The 18,392-nt window shown below is 48.5% G+C and overlaps 2 protein-coding genes across 2 annotated transcripts in view; both read left to right on the top strand.

The window, feature by feature from the left end:
* LOC118884006 (phospholipid-transporting ATPase IB-like) overlaps window positions 1–4,412 on the top strand; it is a 99,309-nt gene extending 94,897 nt beyond the window's left edge. The window contains exons 24-25 of the mRNA XM_036831265.1: window positions 3,521–3,599; window positions 4,356–4,412. The gene's annotated coding sequence lies outside the window, so the exon portion shown is untranslated. The remainder of the gene's footprint in view (window positions 1–3,520; window positions 3,600–4,355) is intronic.
* Window positions 4,413–5,589: 1,177 nt separating this feature from the next.
* SHISA2 (shisa family member 2) lies at window positions 5,590–11,292 on the top strand. Its single transcript, XM_036831269.1, has 2 exons — window positions 5,590–6,104; window positions 9,086–11,292. Exons 1-2 carry the CDS (start codon window positions 5,774–5,776, stop codon window positions 9,637–9,639), a joined length of 885 nt encoding a protein of 294 aa, XP_036687164.1. The 5' UTR covers window positions 5,590–5,773; the 3' UTR covers window positions 9,640–11,292.
* The last annotated feature ends 7,100 nt before the right edge of the window (window positions 11,293–18,392 follow it).

Raw genomic sequence — 18,392 nt, 5'->3', positions numbered from 1 at the left:
AATAATATTCCAGTTGTATGGATAGACCACATTTTGTTTATCTGTTCATTGGTAGATGGACATTGAGTTGTTTCTACTTTTTGGCAATTATAAATAGTGATGCTGTGTGTAGTTTTTAAAATATTGTCCAATTATCTTTTATTAAAGTATATATATATTTATTTATTTTTATTTGGCTGCACCAGGGTGGACATATGTTTTCAACTCTTTTGGGTATGTATACCTAGGAGTGCAATTGCGGAGTCATATGGTAGCTCCGTGTCCAACTTTTGAGGAACCGTCAAGCTGTTATGCACAGTGGCTTTATATTCCCAACTAGCAAGGTGTGGGTTCCAATTTCTCAACATGCTCTCCAACTCTTGTTATTTTCTGTTTATTATTATTACCATTGCCATCTTAGTAGGTATGAAGTGTTATTGTGATTTTGACTTGCGTTTCCCTAATGACTAGTGATGTTGAATATCTTTTCATATGCTTGCTGTGTATCTTCTTTGGAGAAATGTCTATTCAAGTCCTTTGCCTGTTTTTTGATTGGGTTTGTCTTTTTGTTGTTGAGTTGTATATATACTCTGGATGCTAGACTCTTCTCAGATATATGATTTGCAAAAACTTGCTGCAGGCTTTTTCACATTATGTTGATTTTGTTTACGCCACCCTTTTAGACACTCTGGCATTACTGGAAGAAGTCCTGGGTGGTTTTTAACTCCGTATCTTCAAAAAGAAAATATACCAATAGTAAACATCAAAATCAACATAAAAATGTTTCAGTAAAACTCTGGGGTTAGGGGTGAGGATGGGGCAGGGAGAGCAGTACGTCAAATGTTTAAAGTTAATAGTAGATGAGAAGAAAAAGAATTTTAAGTATGGAAATTACTTTTCTGAAAGTCAGTGTATTAATTACAAGGAAAAAACAGGAGGATGAAAGATGAAAACTTTTAAAGCAACAAGGAAGATTTTTTTTTTTCAAAATTTTATGACCGTTTTTATTTTCAGATGAGGTTAAGTAAACCACAAGACAAAATTAAAAGAAATGTAAATTAACATATTTGTTTGGGTTTGCGGTCTCATTTGTTAACACAAACACTTTAACTTAAAAGAACTTCTGGTAAACCAAATGTGAGTTTTCAGTACTACTCCTATTTATAAAAGAGGAGGGAAAGAAGGGAATGAACCCAGGGAAAGCCATTCTTCCTAAACAGACTGCTGACTGGTGTGCAGATGGTAGGAACCTCTGTTCTTCCTGAAATATACAGAAAATCACTGTAGATCTTGCAGCTTTTAGAACTTCCAGCCAAAGGAAATATGATTACCTCCATATGATTTGCATCAACTCCAGTTAGCCGAGTTATAAGTAATCATTTCTTTAGTTCTATGACTTTGTACTTGTACTCTTAAAGATATGTCAGAAGTTTGTTTTTAAATCAATTGTATTTTTTTTTTCCTAGCGGTAAAATATAACATTCTGTTAGGTGTTACAATTAAAGTTAACAATGCACTAATATTGAGCAACTGATTTTCTCTGTTTTAGAAGGATAAGTGTTTTACTTAGCTCCTCTGGCTGCTCTGTTTGATCAAGAAAGTATGTCATTTGCACATTCGAATTACGTAAATTCAACTACTGTGTAGGAGCTTGGTGGAAAAAGAATAATGAGAGGGAGAGAAATAACGATGTAAACAGTGTGTGTGATTTTGCCCTCATTCTATTCAAAAGACACACATATCACAGTGATTGTGCATCAAGCAACCTGAAGTGGTGGTTTCCTCCCCCTCGTGCCTCTCGCAATCATGAACCTCTTGCCGCACTGAGCCTGATTCAAGGATAAAGCTGACTACGTCGTTTTTTTCACCATATATGCTGATCCTACACATGAGTGCTTTAAAATGGGGTTGATTGCAGCCCATGTCACAGCTAGGAATCCTATATGAACAAGCAGAGTGACAGGTACTAAGAAACATCATAACAAATTGAAGAGGAAAACGTCCAAAGGCAAAACAGAGGTACCAAATAAGAATCAAGTTCAGTTTGAGCAATCAAAAACACAAAGGTCAAAGTCGGTAGATGGTGATAAAATGCATTTTATTCACACACACACACACACACACACACACATATATACATATATATAGAGAGAGAGAGAGAGAGAGGCACAGACTGAAAAGCAAAATAAACTGAAAATATACTTTTGCAGTTAGTGTCTACAGAATTCAACTTTTTAAGAGGGAGGAGGGCACTCCTTCATAGGTGTTTAAATCTACTTTGGCAGACTGCCTGACATTTAGTTTTGACTATAATAAATTATTACTACTACCTATATGTTTTGATAACTAGTTACAGTTGCTCGGAAAAGACTAGTAAAATAGTTTAAGACTGTCAAGGATGGTGAGGGAATTCCTTATGGAAGGAACATTGCCACCTTAATATGACCCAGTGGCACCTCCCACAGAGATGCTCAGTGAGTACTTGACAACTTATTTTATAAAAAATTTCAATACAACATACTAGATACACAAAGAAAAAGTAAAATCAAGTCAGAGGCAGGAACAGAGTGGTATAAAGTCTCTATGAGCATTGATAACAGCCAACCACCACATCGAGGAACCACGAAACAGGCCTCTCCTTCACTTTTAGGGAATCAAGGAACACAGCAGTAAAAAAAAGAGGATGAATTTGCTCAAAGCTCTGCACTTCCAAGTCTGCTGGTTGTGGACTAACCATTCTAATGGTTCTGAACCATTTGGGAAAAACTTCTTGTGTTTAAGCTCTAGCATTACCAGGTCATAAATCAGTTTCAGTATGAATATGGCCAACAGTGCTTTCTTCATTAATAAACTGACAAATCATGGGTGTTTTGGAGAAGAGGATAAATGGATAGTGGAAGGAGGATGTGGCATAAGTACTGTCTGAAGAAATGGACACTTCCCTTGCATTAATTTTTTCCCCAAAGGCAAAAAAAAAAAAAAAAAAAAGTAAAGTATTAACCCTCTGAACCCCACCCCAGTCATTTTATGGTGCCATAGGAAAATAATGATGCCTAGCCATCTGGTGATTAGTGTAGAGTCAGCAGTTAATTCCGGGCTTTCTGTAGTGGAGACTGGTGACCAGCAACGTAGTGGGCAGGATTTGGAGTCCAGGCAAACCGTGACTTTCTGTCGGTAAGGACTGGGCAAGTCATCCTCACCAGCAAAGTGAGGCGAGTAATTCCGTCTTCTTTGTAGGGTTGCTGTGAGGATTAAATGTGCACATAAAACGCAGCACAGTGCCTGGCACGGAGTAAGCCTTCAATACACGTTAGCTCACAGTATCAATGTTTTCTAAGAAAAAGACTGAATCTGAAAAACGAGTCTTCCCTCGGCTGCTTCTGGTCTAAGAGCTGTTGCTCTGATGATTTTTCTGATACCCCTCCCCTCCCGATCCCCAGGTTATGTGCTTAAATTGACCCTGTACATCACCGATCATAGCTTTATAATACTTGTACTATCTTTGCTTATTCAGTTCTTTGTCTCTCTGTCCCATTTCCAGAGACTTTCATCTCTGTCTGAAGGAAATGGCCATGACGTCTGGGTTCTTGGAGAATCCCCAGGACCCAACACAGAACACGGTATACTGTAACCGCTTAGCTTGTAGTTGTGGAACGAATAATTCGATATTAAAATCCCGTTCATTTACTAGGTTTAGAAAAGTTCGTGGCCGGTGCATTTAAAAGACATAATTTTATGAAGCTAAAAATACCCCCCCCCAACCCGCCACAAAGTCCAATGAAATCAAGTGCAGTGCTTGGAGAGAGGTTTACTGAAAAGAGTAAGGTGTTTGCTTCCAGGGCGTAGGGTAGGTTTTTTCCTTTTGATTCCGTGGGGCGAGTGGCAGGGAAGCCACCCTGCCCGAGTCCGCGCGGTGACCCGGCCCGCCCAAGTGCCCGACGGTGTCTGAACAGCGGCGTCTTTGCTGTGAATAAAATTGCTTTGTGTTCCATAGACAAGGACTTGGGGGGGGGGGGGAACCTCAGTGGTCAGCACCTCTTATGCTCCACTTTAAAGATGAAGAAACTGAGGCCAGCAAAATGCAGGATTCTCTTTCTGGTCGGGCTGGGCCTAGATGTCAGGTCGCTGACTTCCAGACCGTGTCGGAAGGGTCACCAGATCCTTTAAAAATAATCACGGCGGCTTTAATAGCATCAGCACCTGTTGTTTCAGCTTCCGCAAGACAGGAGCTATTAATCTCTGCTCCTCAAAGCCGCGGTGCTGGTCCGTCGGAGCCTTGTTTGCTTCCTCACGCAGCTGTCTACACCATCGGGGCGAAATGTGGAGCCGAGGCACCTTTCTGCCTGAATCCAATAAATCGCTCTGCCCAAATTTAGAAAGAAAAGCGACCCAGATCATCCGGACAGCGGCCAAATCTGGCAAGTCTGCACCCCACCTAGCAGAAGCCCGAGCCCACCACGCAGCCCCAGGCCAGTGACCGGCCGCGGCCTGGACATCGGAGGGACAAGTGAGTCTAAGTGGCAACTTCAGCGTCTGTAAAATGGAGCGCAATTAACACCCTTCTTTGGGAAGTTGTGAGAATCCGAACTGTGAATGCCGCCTACGACCTGCAATAAGCAAGTTGAGTTTGCCCTTATTGCCGTTACTGCTGTTACTATGTTAGCTCGAGCGCCGTTGTCTCCCGCCCCCGTTCTACCCGGCAGCCCACGGCCCGCGGCCGCTCAAGCCAGAAAGTGAAGGGCTCGCGGCCCCGGGGGCGGCGGGGGCGGGGCGGCCCCAGCGCGCATGCGCGCCCGCGGCGCCAGCTCCTCTTAAGAGCGCAGCGCAGCGGCGCGGCGGGCGAGTCGGGGCTGGGCGCGAGGGTGGGCGGGCGGCCGATGCGCTCGGCTTGTTCCGCAGCCCCGGGGACCGAAACTTCCGTGGGAGGCGCCCAGCGGTGCGCACCTACCCAGGGCGCAGCGGCGTGGGGGAGGGGGAGCCAGACGGAGCGCGCCGAGGCCGGAGAGCAGAGAAGGGGAGCAGGGCGAGCCGCCCGCCTGGACCCGCGCCCAGCAGCAGCCGCGGCTGGCTCCCGGGACCCCGGCGGGGCGCGTCGGTTCTCGTCCGCGTCCCGGACGCCCGCGTGCGCCGGGAGGATCGACCGTCCGGCCCGCGGAGCGGAACGTGGTGGCTGCACCCGGGGGGCGGCCCGGGCAGTGCGGCCGGAGCCATGCGGACCGAGTTCGGAGCGCAGGAGGCTGAGCGCGGCCGGCCGCTGCACTTGCTGCCCGGAGCCCTGTGCCTGCTGCCCGCCGCCTTGGCCTCTTCTCGCCGCCCGAGGGGGGAATAAAGGCCAGGAGACGCGCCACGACTAGCGCGCAGGATCCCGAGGCTTAAACTGTGCGGCAGCGCCCTGGCTCCGGGTCCGCAGCGGCGCGCCCAGCGGTCCTCCGGCTCGAGCGAGCGTCCCCTCGGGGATGCACGGGGAGGGTCCCGTCGCTGGTGAAGCCTCCGGGGGCTGCGGAACGGCAGCCCCGGGGGCCCTCTGAGTCGCACCCGGAGAGCTCCATCGGCGAGTGCCCACGAGTTCCAGGCAGCTTCTGCTGGGGCCGGGCCGCCGGCCGAGGGAGGGCATGGCTTAGCTCCCGGACGTCGCGGCGGGGGGGCGGGGGCCCGCGCGGAAGGCGCCGCGGAAGAGACACTCAGCGGAGAGGCCCCGGCCTCAGCACCGCCGGGACCGGGGCGCCGGGCCGCCACCTCCCGGAGTCGGCCCTGCGCCCTCTGGAGACGCGCCGCCCGCGCCCAGGGTGGTGCCATGTGGGGCGGACGCCGCCCGGCCGCCTCCTCCCGGGACGCCGCTTCGCTCCTGAGGCTGCTGCTGGCCGCGCTGCTGGCGGCGGGGGCGCGGGCCAGCGGCGAGTACTGCCACGGCTGGCTGGACGCGCAGGGCGTCTGGCGCATCGGCTTCCAGTGCCCCGAGCGCTTCGACGGCGGCGACGCCACCATCTGCTGCGGCAGCTGCGCGCTGCGCTACTGCTGCTCCAGCGCCGAGGCGCGCCTGGACCAGGGCGGCTGCGACAACGACCGCCAGCAGGGCGCCGGCGAGCCCGGCCGCGCGGACAAAGACGGCCCCGACGGTTCGGCAGGTAGGCGGGCCGGGCGAGCGGAGAGGGGAGGCAGGGGCTCTGCCTCGCCGGCGGGACCCGGCAGCCTGGAGAGGGGAAGGGAATTCGGAGCCTGCGACTTCAGGAAAGGGGCTTGGACCGGGAGGCGGTGCCTGCGTCCTGGCGCAGCCTTTACTTTGTGTGGAACGGAACACCGGTTCAGCGCCCTGGGCCTCAGTTTCCCCATCTGTCAGCTAAAAAGCGGCTTGGCTTGGGTTTTCCGGAAAAAACCCTAACATCCAAGGCATGGCGGGCCGCAGCCAGCCCCACGTGCCTCCTGCCCAGGGGTCTCCGTGCCCCCTCCCGGGTCTCCTGTCTCCATGGGTCTAAGTTCGAGGACGGGGTCATGTTTTGGCGGCGCCCCCTAGCGAGAGGGCTGGCCGGGGCACCTGAGGGCTCCTCGGAGGGAAGGCCGCTCCTTGGCGCTTCCCGAGGGTGATGGGCTCTACCAGACCCCGGGGAAGAGTCTACCCCTCCCTAAGATGCAGCTCCCCCGCCCCGGCCTCCTTACCATGTCGGACTTGGTAGGTGTGACATCAGAGCGGTGCCAGCTCTGCTCTTTGTGGCCTTGATTCCTTACCTGTATTTTTTCAGATTGCCCAAGTTAGAGTTGGAGAAACAAATGCGTGAAAGCATTTGATAGGTTTCACTGCCTCTGCTTGTCACCAGTCTCCCAGACCCCTCCCTCGAGGGCCTATCCCAGAACGTGTTTGGGAGGGAGGATGTGGTCCTGGTGGAGGTGGAAGGGCACACGTGGCTCGGAGGGGCGTCTCCGTCCGTTTTGAGAAGGAGAGGACTGTATATTAATACTACCCCCCGAGCCCAGGGTTCCAGCCGCCTGAGCCGGGGCCCCGCTGGTCCCTGTTCACGGAGCTGGCTGCGGCTGCTGAGAGGCAGCTCGTTTCCGTCCTTCCCTTTGCAGTCACGCATTTTATTAGCTACTCCTACTGGTCGGCTGCTGCCTTGACTCTGAAGAGGAGAAGGGAGGGTAATTCCAGAAGAGGTGCTGTCTTAGAAGGCAAGCGCAGCATAGCGGGGTGTGTGGCCTCCCGAATAAACCTGGGGGGATAAGCCATGGGCACACCGCTTGACTGCTTTCTCTGTGTGTGCCAAGTTGGGCTTTTGCTGGCCTCCTAGAAGTTGGGCTGACTGTGGACAAATCAGTAGGCAGCCGACTTCTCAAGACGCCGTGGTATGTGGGGATGCTTTCTAAATTCCACTTTTGAATCTTTTCTCCTAAAAATTCTGTACTTCTGCACTCAAGAAGGACAGCGCATGTCTAATTAAGCAGAGCCGAGGGCTTCCAGGAACACTGCCTTCTCTGCCCTGAGTTATTTACTCTTCCAATTAAAATCCTGGAAAGAGAACAGTGATTTCTCCCCAAAACTCATCATGTGGACTGAGACTGCTTTGGGGGTGTTGTTTTGTTTTGTTTTTTTAAACTGTTACTTGTTTACTTGATAACATATAGGGCTGGTATCTTTAATTTAGAAAATGAAGTCTTCAATCGTCAGCCTTTGGTTGCATACTTGATAAAGTATGTTTTACTTACACAAGGCATCATTTCTCCATGGCTCCGTGTGGTACTATGCTCTAGAAACACTGACTGCAGGAATGTCAGTTCTGTCCAAGGAGCGTGATTAGAACGGCTGCTGCCCTAGCGGGCAGAGGGCGTTTCGCGTCTGTGACTTCAGGCGAGGGAGAGCTGAGCGTCTCCCTGGACCACGCGCTGGCGCTGCCCTTTGCCGACACCAGCGGGACCAGTCCCCGTCCTCGTGTGGCGTCTAATCGAATAGTCAAGGAGATGGGCAGGAACGCGTCAGAAGACATGGGTTCTTGGTCACATAGGGTGGGATTCCACAGACCCCTCCCTCCTGATTCCCGGCCCCCACCAGCCAGTGCGTCCAGCTTCTGAAACCCGGTAGTGCTAGGCCCACGGCACCCCGAAGATCTTTTTAAGTAAAATAATTGAAAACTGGAGCTCGCTACTGACTTTAGTATAAAGTGTTTATTTTTATCTTGACAGTTTTATTTGCTGGAATAAACCTCCCTTGTTAAGTAGGATGCCCATTGCTTTTTGCTCTGCGGGCTTTCCCTGTGGTTCTTCACACGGAATCCAGTGTCCTAACTCCGGACCTGACAGCTCCGCCTCAGCCACGTGGTCCTGCCTGGGGCCTCGGCTCACTGCGGGCTCTTCCTTCTGGAACAGATGTCAAGCCTGTCCTCCTCGGTACCTTGTTTCATGCTGACCCGCTGCCTGGACGGCCTCCCCCCCCCGCCAGGCCCACGTCCCAGGGACCAGCCTTCAGCTTGTCAAGTGTGTGTGGAGGGCTTTGTTTTTTTTTTGTTTTTTGTTTTTTTAAATCCCTTCTTTGATCTCTGTACCTTACAGACTCTTTTTGGAAATGGTTGTGACTAGGGTCTGCCCTAAATTTTTGATTTATTTGCCTATGAAACAAGAGCCTGCGAAAAAATGGTCAAAGAGGTTTACGAGGAATGTAAATAATTTTCTGGGGGGAGAAAAGACTTTGAAATAATTTCAACTCATTTCTGTGCAGACCCTACAAACTGTCTGTTAGGGTAGACTGAAATGTGGGCAGTTCCGTTACTCTAGGGATTTTAGAACAGTCTTAAACCGTTAAACTCATATTTCTGCTAAACTGGGTCTTTGCCTCCGTGAGCGTTGCAGTTGGTGAGTCTAGCGGTCAGTGTTAACAGCTTTGCTTTGGGGGCTGATCCCCAGTGCCCGTAGGCAGGCCCTACTGCGCCCCCCGCCATCCCTAAGCACTTGATAAAGGACGGTGCTTCCTGTGTGCGGCCGATAAGCGCACACACCAGCCCGGCCCAGGTTCCCGGCTTCTGGGTACCGCCGTTGTTCATTTATCCATCTCCGCTGCCCATCCCCGATTTTTCCTGCATCCTTACAGGAAGTCATCACAGTATGTCTCTCTCCTTTTCTTCAGTCCCCATCTATGTGCCCTTCCTCATCGTCGGGTCGGTGTTTGTCGCCTTCATCATCTTGGGGTCCCTGGTGGCCGCCTGCTGCTGCAGATGCCTGCGGCCCAAGCAGGAGCCCCAGCAGAGCCGGGCCCCGGGGGGGCCCCGCATGGTGGAGACCATCCCCATGATCCCCAGCGCCAGCACCTCCCGAAGCTCCTCTTCCCGCCAGTCCAGCACGGCCGCCAGCTCCAGCTCCAGCGCCAACTCGGGGGCCCGGGGGCCCCCGACCAGGTCACAGACCAACTGTTGTTTGCCCGAGGGCACCATGAACAATGTGTACGTCAACATGCCCACAAACTTCTCCGTGCTCAACTGTCAGCAGGCCACCCAGATTGTGCCCCACCAGGGGCAGTACCTGCATCCCCCCTTCGTGGGGTACACGGTGCAGCACGACTCGGTGCCTATGACCCCGGTGCCCCCGTTCCTGGACGGGCTGCAGACGGGCTACAGGCAGATCCAGGCCCCCTTCCCTCACACTAACAGCGAACAGAAGATGTACCCAGCCGTGACTGTGTAACGCAAGGTGAGGCCGGGGTCCTGTACCAGGCAGAGGAAGGCAGAAGCTGTGGGCTTGGGAAGGATTCTCAACGTGGAAGTCCCAGCGTATCGCTGGTGTTTGTGGCACGATTCTGTTGGATGGCTTGCTTTGCCCCCAAACTGTATGAAAACATGTTTCTCCAAATTAGCGTTTCTGGACATGTTTCATCCCAGTGCATGATGGATTTATGATGGAGAAGAGCATCCCCCAGAGATGCCTGTGTCGTCGCCAATGGTTGTGTGACACATGTGAGCCCTTAAGTGCCCTTGAGGTGTGGCTGTCAAAAGAATTTTGTAAACTGATGAAGTGTTTTTATTATTTCGTTACTGTTACTTCTTTTTTATTTTTTATTGTATTGGTACAAGATCAGAATAGTTGTTCCCTCCCTTTTACCTGGGCCAGCTTCTAATAAGCATCCAAGGTTTTAGGGGGGATGTAAAGAGTACAATTCTTATAAAAGGAAACCAATTTGGACACTGAGGTTAGTCCTTGATCCCAGCATTTTCCAGGCACATCTTAATTCATTGTAAAAAGATATATATATATTGTCTATTTTTGTGCTTTTTTGGGGTCTATCTTGTGCTTTTTTACCTTGTGTAGAGATCTTATTACAAAGTGATTTCCTACATTAAAAAGAGGCTGAAAGGAATTGTATAGTTACTTAACTGATGACATTTCAGAACTCTGGGATTATTTTAATCTTGAAGTAGTGATGGTGTAGTAATAAAACCATTCAGCCCCTTCTCGATTGTATCTTTTAAATTTCTGACTTCACATTGACATCTGAGAAGAGTAATAAAGTGTTTTCATATTGAAATCATAAACTCTATCACCTGCTTCTTCTCCAAATGACTCTTAATTTTGCTGTGTGGTATGTCTTGGCATTTCACTCTGTTTGGCGTTCAGACCTCCGTGTTCATCTAGTCCTGAGTGCAGGTAATTACTGTTGTTATAAATGAATGTCAGCCTTTCTGCCTAGATCTGATAAAACATTTTCTTGTCTTCCCTAGAAAAGCTCAAAGAAACGCTTGCCGAGAGAGATACTTAGTATCGCTCCTCAGCCAAAATCTGAGACTTGGGATGAAATTTAAACCACAGATTCGATTTACTTCGCAAATCATAGGCTTTTTATACTGTCGTTATCAAAATGTCTTGTTTTTCAGGCAAGAGAGACTATCAAGTTGAGAAGAGCTTTTCAAAGAGATATTGCCTTTCTTCTCCACAAAGTTAGTTCTTGTTTTCCTCTCTCTTTTAGTCCTCAGCAAGCACTGTATTCATTACCAGTGTTCTGAATTATGAAATTCAAGTGAATTTATTTGTGTATTGTTCCCTTACAAGAAATAAGTTGAAGTGTGTGCCAGTAAATTTCCAACTGCTAGCAAAACCAAGATTTGTAATTAAATGGTTGTAAGGTATGGTCTTTTACACATATTTATATCTGTATCTATGGTCATCTGTCTATGATCTGTCTACCTTTTCTATCACCTGTCTGTATCTCTGTCTATCTCATGACTGAAAAATGTAAAACCATTGTTGGCAATTGGTGTCAACAAAGATACCCCATCAAATCTTTTAATAGCCAAAGGCAGGGGAAAATCATTTTACTTATTAATAAATATTTTACGGCATGAATTCCTAGGGGAGTTGGGTTTTTTCATTTTCATTCTACTTGGTAATTTTTCAGATGGTCTATTAAACCTGTTAATAGGGGAAAATTGCTAAAAATCATAAACATTGCCTTCTAGAACAAAGAGCCTACCTTTAAAAGTGATTGATATCTCTGAAGTCGATAGTATGTCTGAGTCAGTGGGTATTTTACGTGCTCCATGGGAAACGTTGACAGCACAAAACAAACAGTTCTTTTGGGGTCATTATATTAGCAGGCTAATGTGTGTTCTGCACGTTATCTTTGATGGAGGATTCCAGCTTATCTAAGGAAGTAAAGTTCTTAGGAATTTGGAGGTGAAAAGGGCCTTAGAGATCACGCAGCCTGGGACTGGCAAACTTTTTTTTTTCAGTGAAGAGTCAGAGTAAGTATTTTAGGCTTTGCACGTTGTCTCTAAAACTATTCAGCTCTGCCGCTACAGCACAAAAGCAGCCACAGAAGGTACATAAATGAGCATGGCTGTGTTCCAATGAAACCTGATTGATGGACACTGAAATCTGAATCTCATATAATTTTCACATGTCACAAAATATTCTACTTTTGATTTTTTTCCCCAGCTATTTCGAAATGTAAAAGCCATTCTAAGCTCTAGGGCTGTACAAACCCAGTGTGCCAGATTTGGCCATCAGGCCATGGTTCACCAGTCCCCAATGTAGGCCACCCTTACCTGGTGCCAGAGTCCCCCTGTGACGTTCTCAGCAGCCTTTTCTAAACACAGGGATGGGGAGTGCTTGCTTCTCTATACAGGATTGTCTGAGTGTAACTTCTTTTCAATATCATGATTCAAGCATAAGTGCACTTTAATAAATGAAATGAGTTTTTCACTTAGTGAATGCTACTTGGTCTTTCCAAAAAATGTAACATCCCTAGAGGCAACCTCAGATCTCTTCAATTTTCATCAAAACTGGAGTTCAGTTGATGAGGTAAGAACGTTCAAATACCTGGTTTCGGTGTACCTTCCTTCCTGTCAGGAAATCAGAACATGTAAGGTGTAATGTGCACCCCGTAGAAATATTGTAAAATGTTGGAAAAACAAAAGGAGCACGTACAGCTAGAAAATAGTTCGCTGTTGCACGTCTTCTGTATGGAAGCCTTCAGTGTCGGTTGGTTCATGGTGGTTCAGGGGGGGCATTCTGTATCCCATGTGTAGGAAAGTCAGACCCTTTGACTGCGAGGAAGAATGAACCAGTTCTTTGTGTCCACCTAAGAGCCCGGAAGCTCGGCATCTCCTATCACTTCTGCTGCCGCTGGGCAAGTTAAAATTTAACAAGAATATCAACATCCAAAGTGGCGAGAAGACCATTACGACAAATACATGCATTTTCCCGGCGTGTTTACTCTGCGATGCTCAGCTTCAAGCCAGCCTTCCGCTTGATTAGCCTCCTGGAGGAGAGACTAAGGACATATTCCATCTATTAAATTTACCTTGAGCTCGTTTTCTTTCAAGGTTGCACCGTTTTATTCCGTGAATTCTGTGACTTGGATTTTCTCCGTGTTTTGTTACAAGTTAGGATGTAAGTTTCCTCCAGAAGCATTTCCTGAGGAACCCACGAAGGTGAGAACGGGGTTGGCGAGGCAAATCGGGGCAGATGTTAACGAAGGGACTGGACACTGGGAGAAAAGTTGAAATGGTGCTACAATTGGGGGTCAGAAGGTTTGAATACCGCGCTCTCTCCTTGGGTGGCCCCTACCTAGTAACAGCGATGACACTTCGTCCCTTTTTCTCTCCGAGGCTTTTCCTGTGTTTCCTGCAGATTCGCAGCAGTCTTTTGCTTACATAACAACTTCCCAGCCCACACGCCCTCAGCTGTTCATTAACGTGCTTTAAACTAATGCACAGCTGCTTGCTTTTAGTTGCTTAAGCTTCCTAAGTGCCTAAAAGGAATACGTTTGGTTCTTATTAATGGACTTTAACATTGTGACTTCCCAGGGACTTAGCCTGGCCCTCCTCTAGCCTGTCAGAAGTGCAGCACTAACATGAGTGCTGGGTGTTTGATCCCACGGCCCATCTACTCCCAGCCAGTGCCTGGGGTCGGCGGGGGCAGACCTGGGAAGAGGGCTTTTGCAGGCCCAGAAACCAGACCGACCCTGTCAGTCATCAGGACGGAAAGCAAGCATCCCGGGCAACTGCCCACCCTGCTGGACTTGCTGAGTTGCTGCCCGGTGAACCAGGTGTTTCCTGCAGATGCACAGCAGTCTTTTGCTTACATAACATCTTTTATTTTTAACTTTTTATTTTATATTGGAGTGTAGTTGATTAACAATGTTGTGATACTTTCAGGTGTATAGCAAAGTGATTCAGTTATACGTATACATGTATCTATTCTTTTTCAAATTCCTTTCCCATTTAGGTTGTTACATAATATTGAGCAGAGTTCCCTGTGCTCTACAGTAGGTCCTGGTAGAACCATCTCCACTTTAAATGTAGCAGCGTGTACCTGTCAGTCCCAAACTCCCTAACTGTCCTCACCTCTGCCACCAACACCCGTAACCTTAAGTTCCTTCTCTAAGTCTGGGAGTCTGTATACCACTCTGAACGCGCCCGATCTCATCTGATCTCGGGAGCTAAGCAAGGTTGGGCCTGCTTAGTGCTTGGATGGGAGTTTTTAAAATGTGATCACTTCCCTATTTTGCTTATGTCCTCTGCCTCTTGAACAGGAGTAAAATCACAGTGCCCGAGGAAGCTGCATCATCTCGAGTGGAGGAATCTCCAGACCCAGAGTGGGTGGCAGCAGGAGCTTTAACGACCCAGGGAAGGGTGCGGACGCCCTGGGACCTGCCTGCCCAGAGAAGGGCCTGGGAGCCCGGAAGTGGGTCGGAACCTGGCCGCTGGGGAGGGCACGCCCTTTGGGCTCAACTTTCAGAGCCCTTGCATTTTTAGAGGAGCAGCCTGAGTATTGCAAGGAGGGATGGATCATGCATTCGAATGAGAGCCCCACTTCTCATCATCAACCTTAATCCTCCTTTTCTTCCCCTTCGTAGATGGTAGAGCCCAGAGGACAGCTCCATCCTTCTGCCCTCTCTCTCTCTTTTTTAAGAGCCAGAGAGGAGCTGTTTTCATCAGCCCATTCATTCCAAAATACTTATATAGAAAATTTCTTTGACTTCTGAAATTTTTTTCTTAATTGAAAACACGGATGTTACTGTGCTTCAAGTGCCTTGAAAGGGGGTAAGTGAAAGACCACAGAGTTAACCCCCTTTCCTGCAAATCATGGCAATACACTAGGCAAATATGTGTCCTGCAGTGGTTTGCATTTGCTTCCCTTTATCCTCTGTTCCTCTGGATAGAATCATTTATCGGTGAAAAACGGAAAAATAAAACCCTAGGAAAACAGTCCCTGCTGTCTAAAATGTTAGGTATTTTTGAATCTTAACTATAACCCACAGCACCACGACAGAATCACTTTGAGATAAAATTCCAAAGTTTTATGTAAGGCGTTGGCTGTGGTGGTCATTTTACTTTTCACAGTTGAATGTTCAGAATGTCTTCAGCACTTATACCCCAAAATTGAAGGACATAGATTCAAATCAAGAACAAGAAATATAGAATTAGTGTTTTAAAAAAAAAAGCACTTTTAAACGAGAGAGGATAGAAAGGGGTAAAAATTTTATGATGGCAGCCTTCAGATCGATTTTAAGCATAAAACCGGCATCTTAATTTCAACCATCTTAAAGTGCAGGTCTTTCCATTTAGAAAAATCATGGGTTACACAAGACATTATTTACTCAGTAGACATAACAGCTGTAGAAGACTGATTGCCGTCTGTAACATGTATATAAGACTGCCACATGTGTGTACACATATGTGTCCAGAAGGCGCCCAGGGAAATTTGAAACAGGAATGATTATGACATGAGGCTATCTCATCCATGACTCCGCTCTCGGCCCCTGACTGGTATTTTGAAACCGGAGTTTGTTTGCAGTGCTCAGCGTTCCCTGTCGCAGATGTAATTGGTTCCGTCTAAACCCCCTGGAGATGGATGGGCCCAAGTTCGAACCCATTGCTACCACCGGTGGTGTGGCCTTGGAGGAGGGCTCTCCAGGCTCTGAACCTCGGTGTGAATTCTGTAAAAGGGGATAAACACCCACCTCCTAGGGTTGGTGTGGGGACATAGGACATAGCATCGCACAGAGCTGGTGGCATCCAATAGGTTTTTATGACACACATATAACATCAGATATTTTTAACCTGGCTCAACATAGAGAAATATATAATTTATATTGACAAAATATGTCAAATATATATGTGCATATATACATAGCTCCTTATAAGAGAACTAGCTTAGGAGAGTTCCCTTATTTTTGTTTCAACAACTAATGAATTTTACCTAGGTTAGTCTACATTTCTTGTGTCTTGGGGTTGCCCAGCAGACTTGTACGGAACTGGCTTTCTCCGACCCTGGAGACAGTCCCGCTCTTTGTCTCCTGAGCGCCTGCCTTATTTCTGTGCCACTGTCGCTTTGTGAAATCCCAGGCTCTCTCTCCTCCCGTGCCTCTTCTAGGCTTGGCGGTTCCTACCAGGCCTTCCTACTCTGCCACTTGCTATCGCTCTGAAGCAGTCAGGCTTCAGTCCGGAAGCTGGACTGAAACATTTTATTTTAATTTTTTACTGAATTATAACCTCCACACTACAGAGCGCATGCATCTTAAATGTACATCACAGTGAACCATCAAGAGATAGAAAAAATCCACTTGATAGCGCCCTTGGAAGAAAAGTGCTCCGTCACCATAGATCAGCTTTGCCTCGAATTGAACTTCGTATGAATGGAATCACAGAGTATGTACTCTTTTGTGTCTCAGTGTTATGACCAGTGTTGAATGGGGCTGTTTTTTCTTTTTCACTGCTGTGTAGTACTCAACCCTAGGAATATACTGTAATTTTTTATCGACTCTACTATTGATGGACACTTGGGTTATTTTCAGTTTGCGGCTGTTAGAAATACGCAGTTAGGAACATTTTTAAACATGCCTTTTGGGGAACATAAGCACTCAGTTCCCTTGGGTGGGATTCCAGGAGAAGAATTGCTATGTCATAAGATACATATGTACATTTGCCTTAGTAGATATGGCCATTGTCACACCAGTTATTTTTAACAGAATTTGTGTAAATATTGGTTAAACAGGTGCGAGAGGCCTGGAACCGCAAAAGGGGACGCTGAGGTGACACAGAGAGAGAGAGAGAGAGAGAGAGAGAGAGAGTCATTACCTGCCCGAAGCAGTTACTACCCCAGGTCCAAAACGAAGGGAAGAAGTTGGGGTGTTGGAATCTAGAAGCTTGAAGACCTGTCATGATCAGAGAGGGGGCACCTGTGGACTGGTGCCTGGGGGGACACAAGGAGGCTGATTCTAGGAATGCCCCCCCAAAACCTGGAGCTGGGTGCCAGCTGCTGCCAGGTGACGGCCAGGACGGTGGGCACGGACCACAGCAGCCAGCCAGGCCTCGCTCTCTGCTCCCGGCCTTTCGGGGTCCCTCCAGGGCCCCCTATTGGCAGAGCCCAGTCTGGGCCCGAAGGCCCAGGGGAGGGGCTGTGCAGGCCCCCAGGCTCACGTGGCTGAGTTGGGAGGGAGGGGCCAGGGGTCAGGAACCGGCATCTCTGGAGCGGAGCCTCTGCTTTGCGGCTCCCATGGCGCCTGAGATCTTCCTCACCTTTCTGACATGTGTGCTGCAAACGTGTCAGTCTGCTCGCTATGGTTGTGTCTGTCGCCGGTGATGGAACTTAAAGCAGCATGTCCGTCCCATCCTCATGCGGAAATGAGACTGAAGGCTCCGCCGGAGGCGAGTTCGGGGGCCTCTCCTGGCCGGGGTCGGGGGGCGGGTGGTCTTCGCAGGCATCCCTTTCGGAGCGGCTCTAGCACACTCCCTGGAAGGAAGAGCTGACTTTGGAGGCGGTGCGAGTTGCATTCAGAGCCCCCTCCCGTCCCGGCCCGGTGCGTGACGACTGCGGGGGCCCCTCTGAGCTCCAGCTGCTTAACGTGGGACTCAGGTCACCTCTCCCCACGGGGCAGCCGTGCCTGCACCCAGCTTCCTAACGCGAGTGGCTCCGGGGGCTGCTTCACAGGGACTCTGATGGATGTAAGTGGCGGGGATTCGGCTTACGTTTGAAACCGTCTTCAAAACCGCACCTGGCCGCGTTCTGCTGGGTTCCTCTGGCTCCTCTGTTTTCGTCTTTTCCAATATTCCTTAGACATCGGGCTGCGGGGCCGGAAGGAGTGGAGGGCGGGGCGGGGACAGGGCTGTCCTGTGCTCCTCTTTCCCACGCTCGGTGTGAATCTCCTCTTTGTTCCCCGTCCCCATAGCGCTGGCTTGTACCCTCGTGTCATGCTGCCTGGGACTACATTTAGTTGTGGACGTGTCCCCTGGGGCGGTGAGTTCCTTGAGGAGAGAAACCAAGACCTCTTCATCTCTGAATGACTCCTTAGCACCTAGTACAGGGCCCGCATACAGTGCACACACCGTTATTAATGGCAGAGGTAGAAAGAGATAATTGGACATAAAGATTTCACGTACTTCAAAAGGAATTTAAGAGGAGGTATCCTTAGGCCAAGGCAATACCATTTATAAACTTGTGTATACACACATATATATTTACAGACACTTATGTATATATGTTGTCTGATATGAGGCATTACGTGGACTCGCACAGAGATTTTTCTTTGATTACAAAAATGTTCAAATAGCTGCTCAGTTAACAATGCCTGAGATAGAAGAGGAACTTTCGTCCTATCTGCTTTATTCTTGGACCCTTCTTATGGGGACCTTTGCGAGAAGGATATCTCTTGCTCTGTCTAGATTTTAGTCACGGGTTGACTCCAAGTATCTGGTCCAACACAACCAAGTGAGGCTGGCTAAAGTTTGCAATTGCCAGAGCCATCTGAAAACAGTTTCTCCTAATTATAAATTGGAAGGCTAAGAGTGATCTGGAATGGAATTTTCCTAGCTTTTATTATTAGTGAGAGTTTCATTTTCTTCTTTTTTTTAACCAGTACAGTATTTCTCTATTAGTTTTAGTGTTAAGAAGTTTTATATCTAATGAAAGGTGTATTGGAACGAAAAGACTCCTCGTTG

The sequence above is a fragment of the Balaenoptera musculus genome, chromosome 18, assembly GCF_009873245.2.
Source record: "Balaenoptera musculus isolate JJ_BM4_2016_0621 chromosome 18, mBalMus1.pri.v3, whole genome shotgun sequence".
Lineage (NCBI taxonomy): Eukaryota > Metazoa > Chordata > Mammalia > Artiodactyla > Balaenopteridae > Balaenoptera > Balaenoptera musculus.
This window is presented reverse-complemented; position numbering and strand designations above follow the sequence as displayed.

Excerpts from the sequence above, each read along its gene's own strand:
- SHISA2 (XM_036831269.1), top strand. The coding sequence starts at position 5,774 with ATGTGGGGCGGACGCCGCCCGGCCGCCTCCTCCCGGGACGCCGCTTCG. Across the intron at positions 6,105-9,085 it reads CGGCCCCGACGGTTCGGCAG|TCCCCATCTATGTGCCCTTC; the intron begins GTAGGCGGGCCG and ends CCTTTTCTTCAG.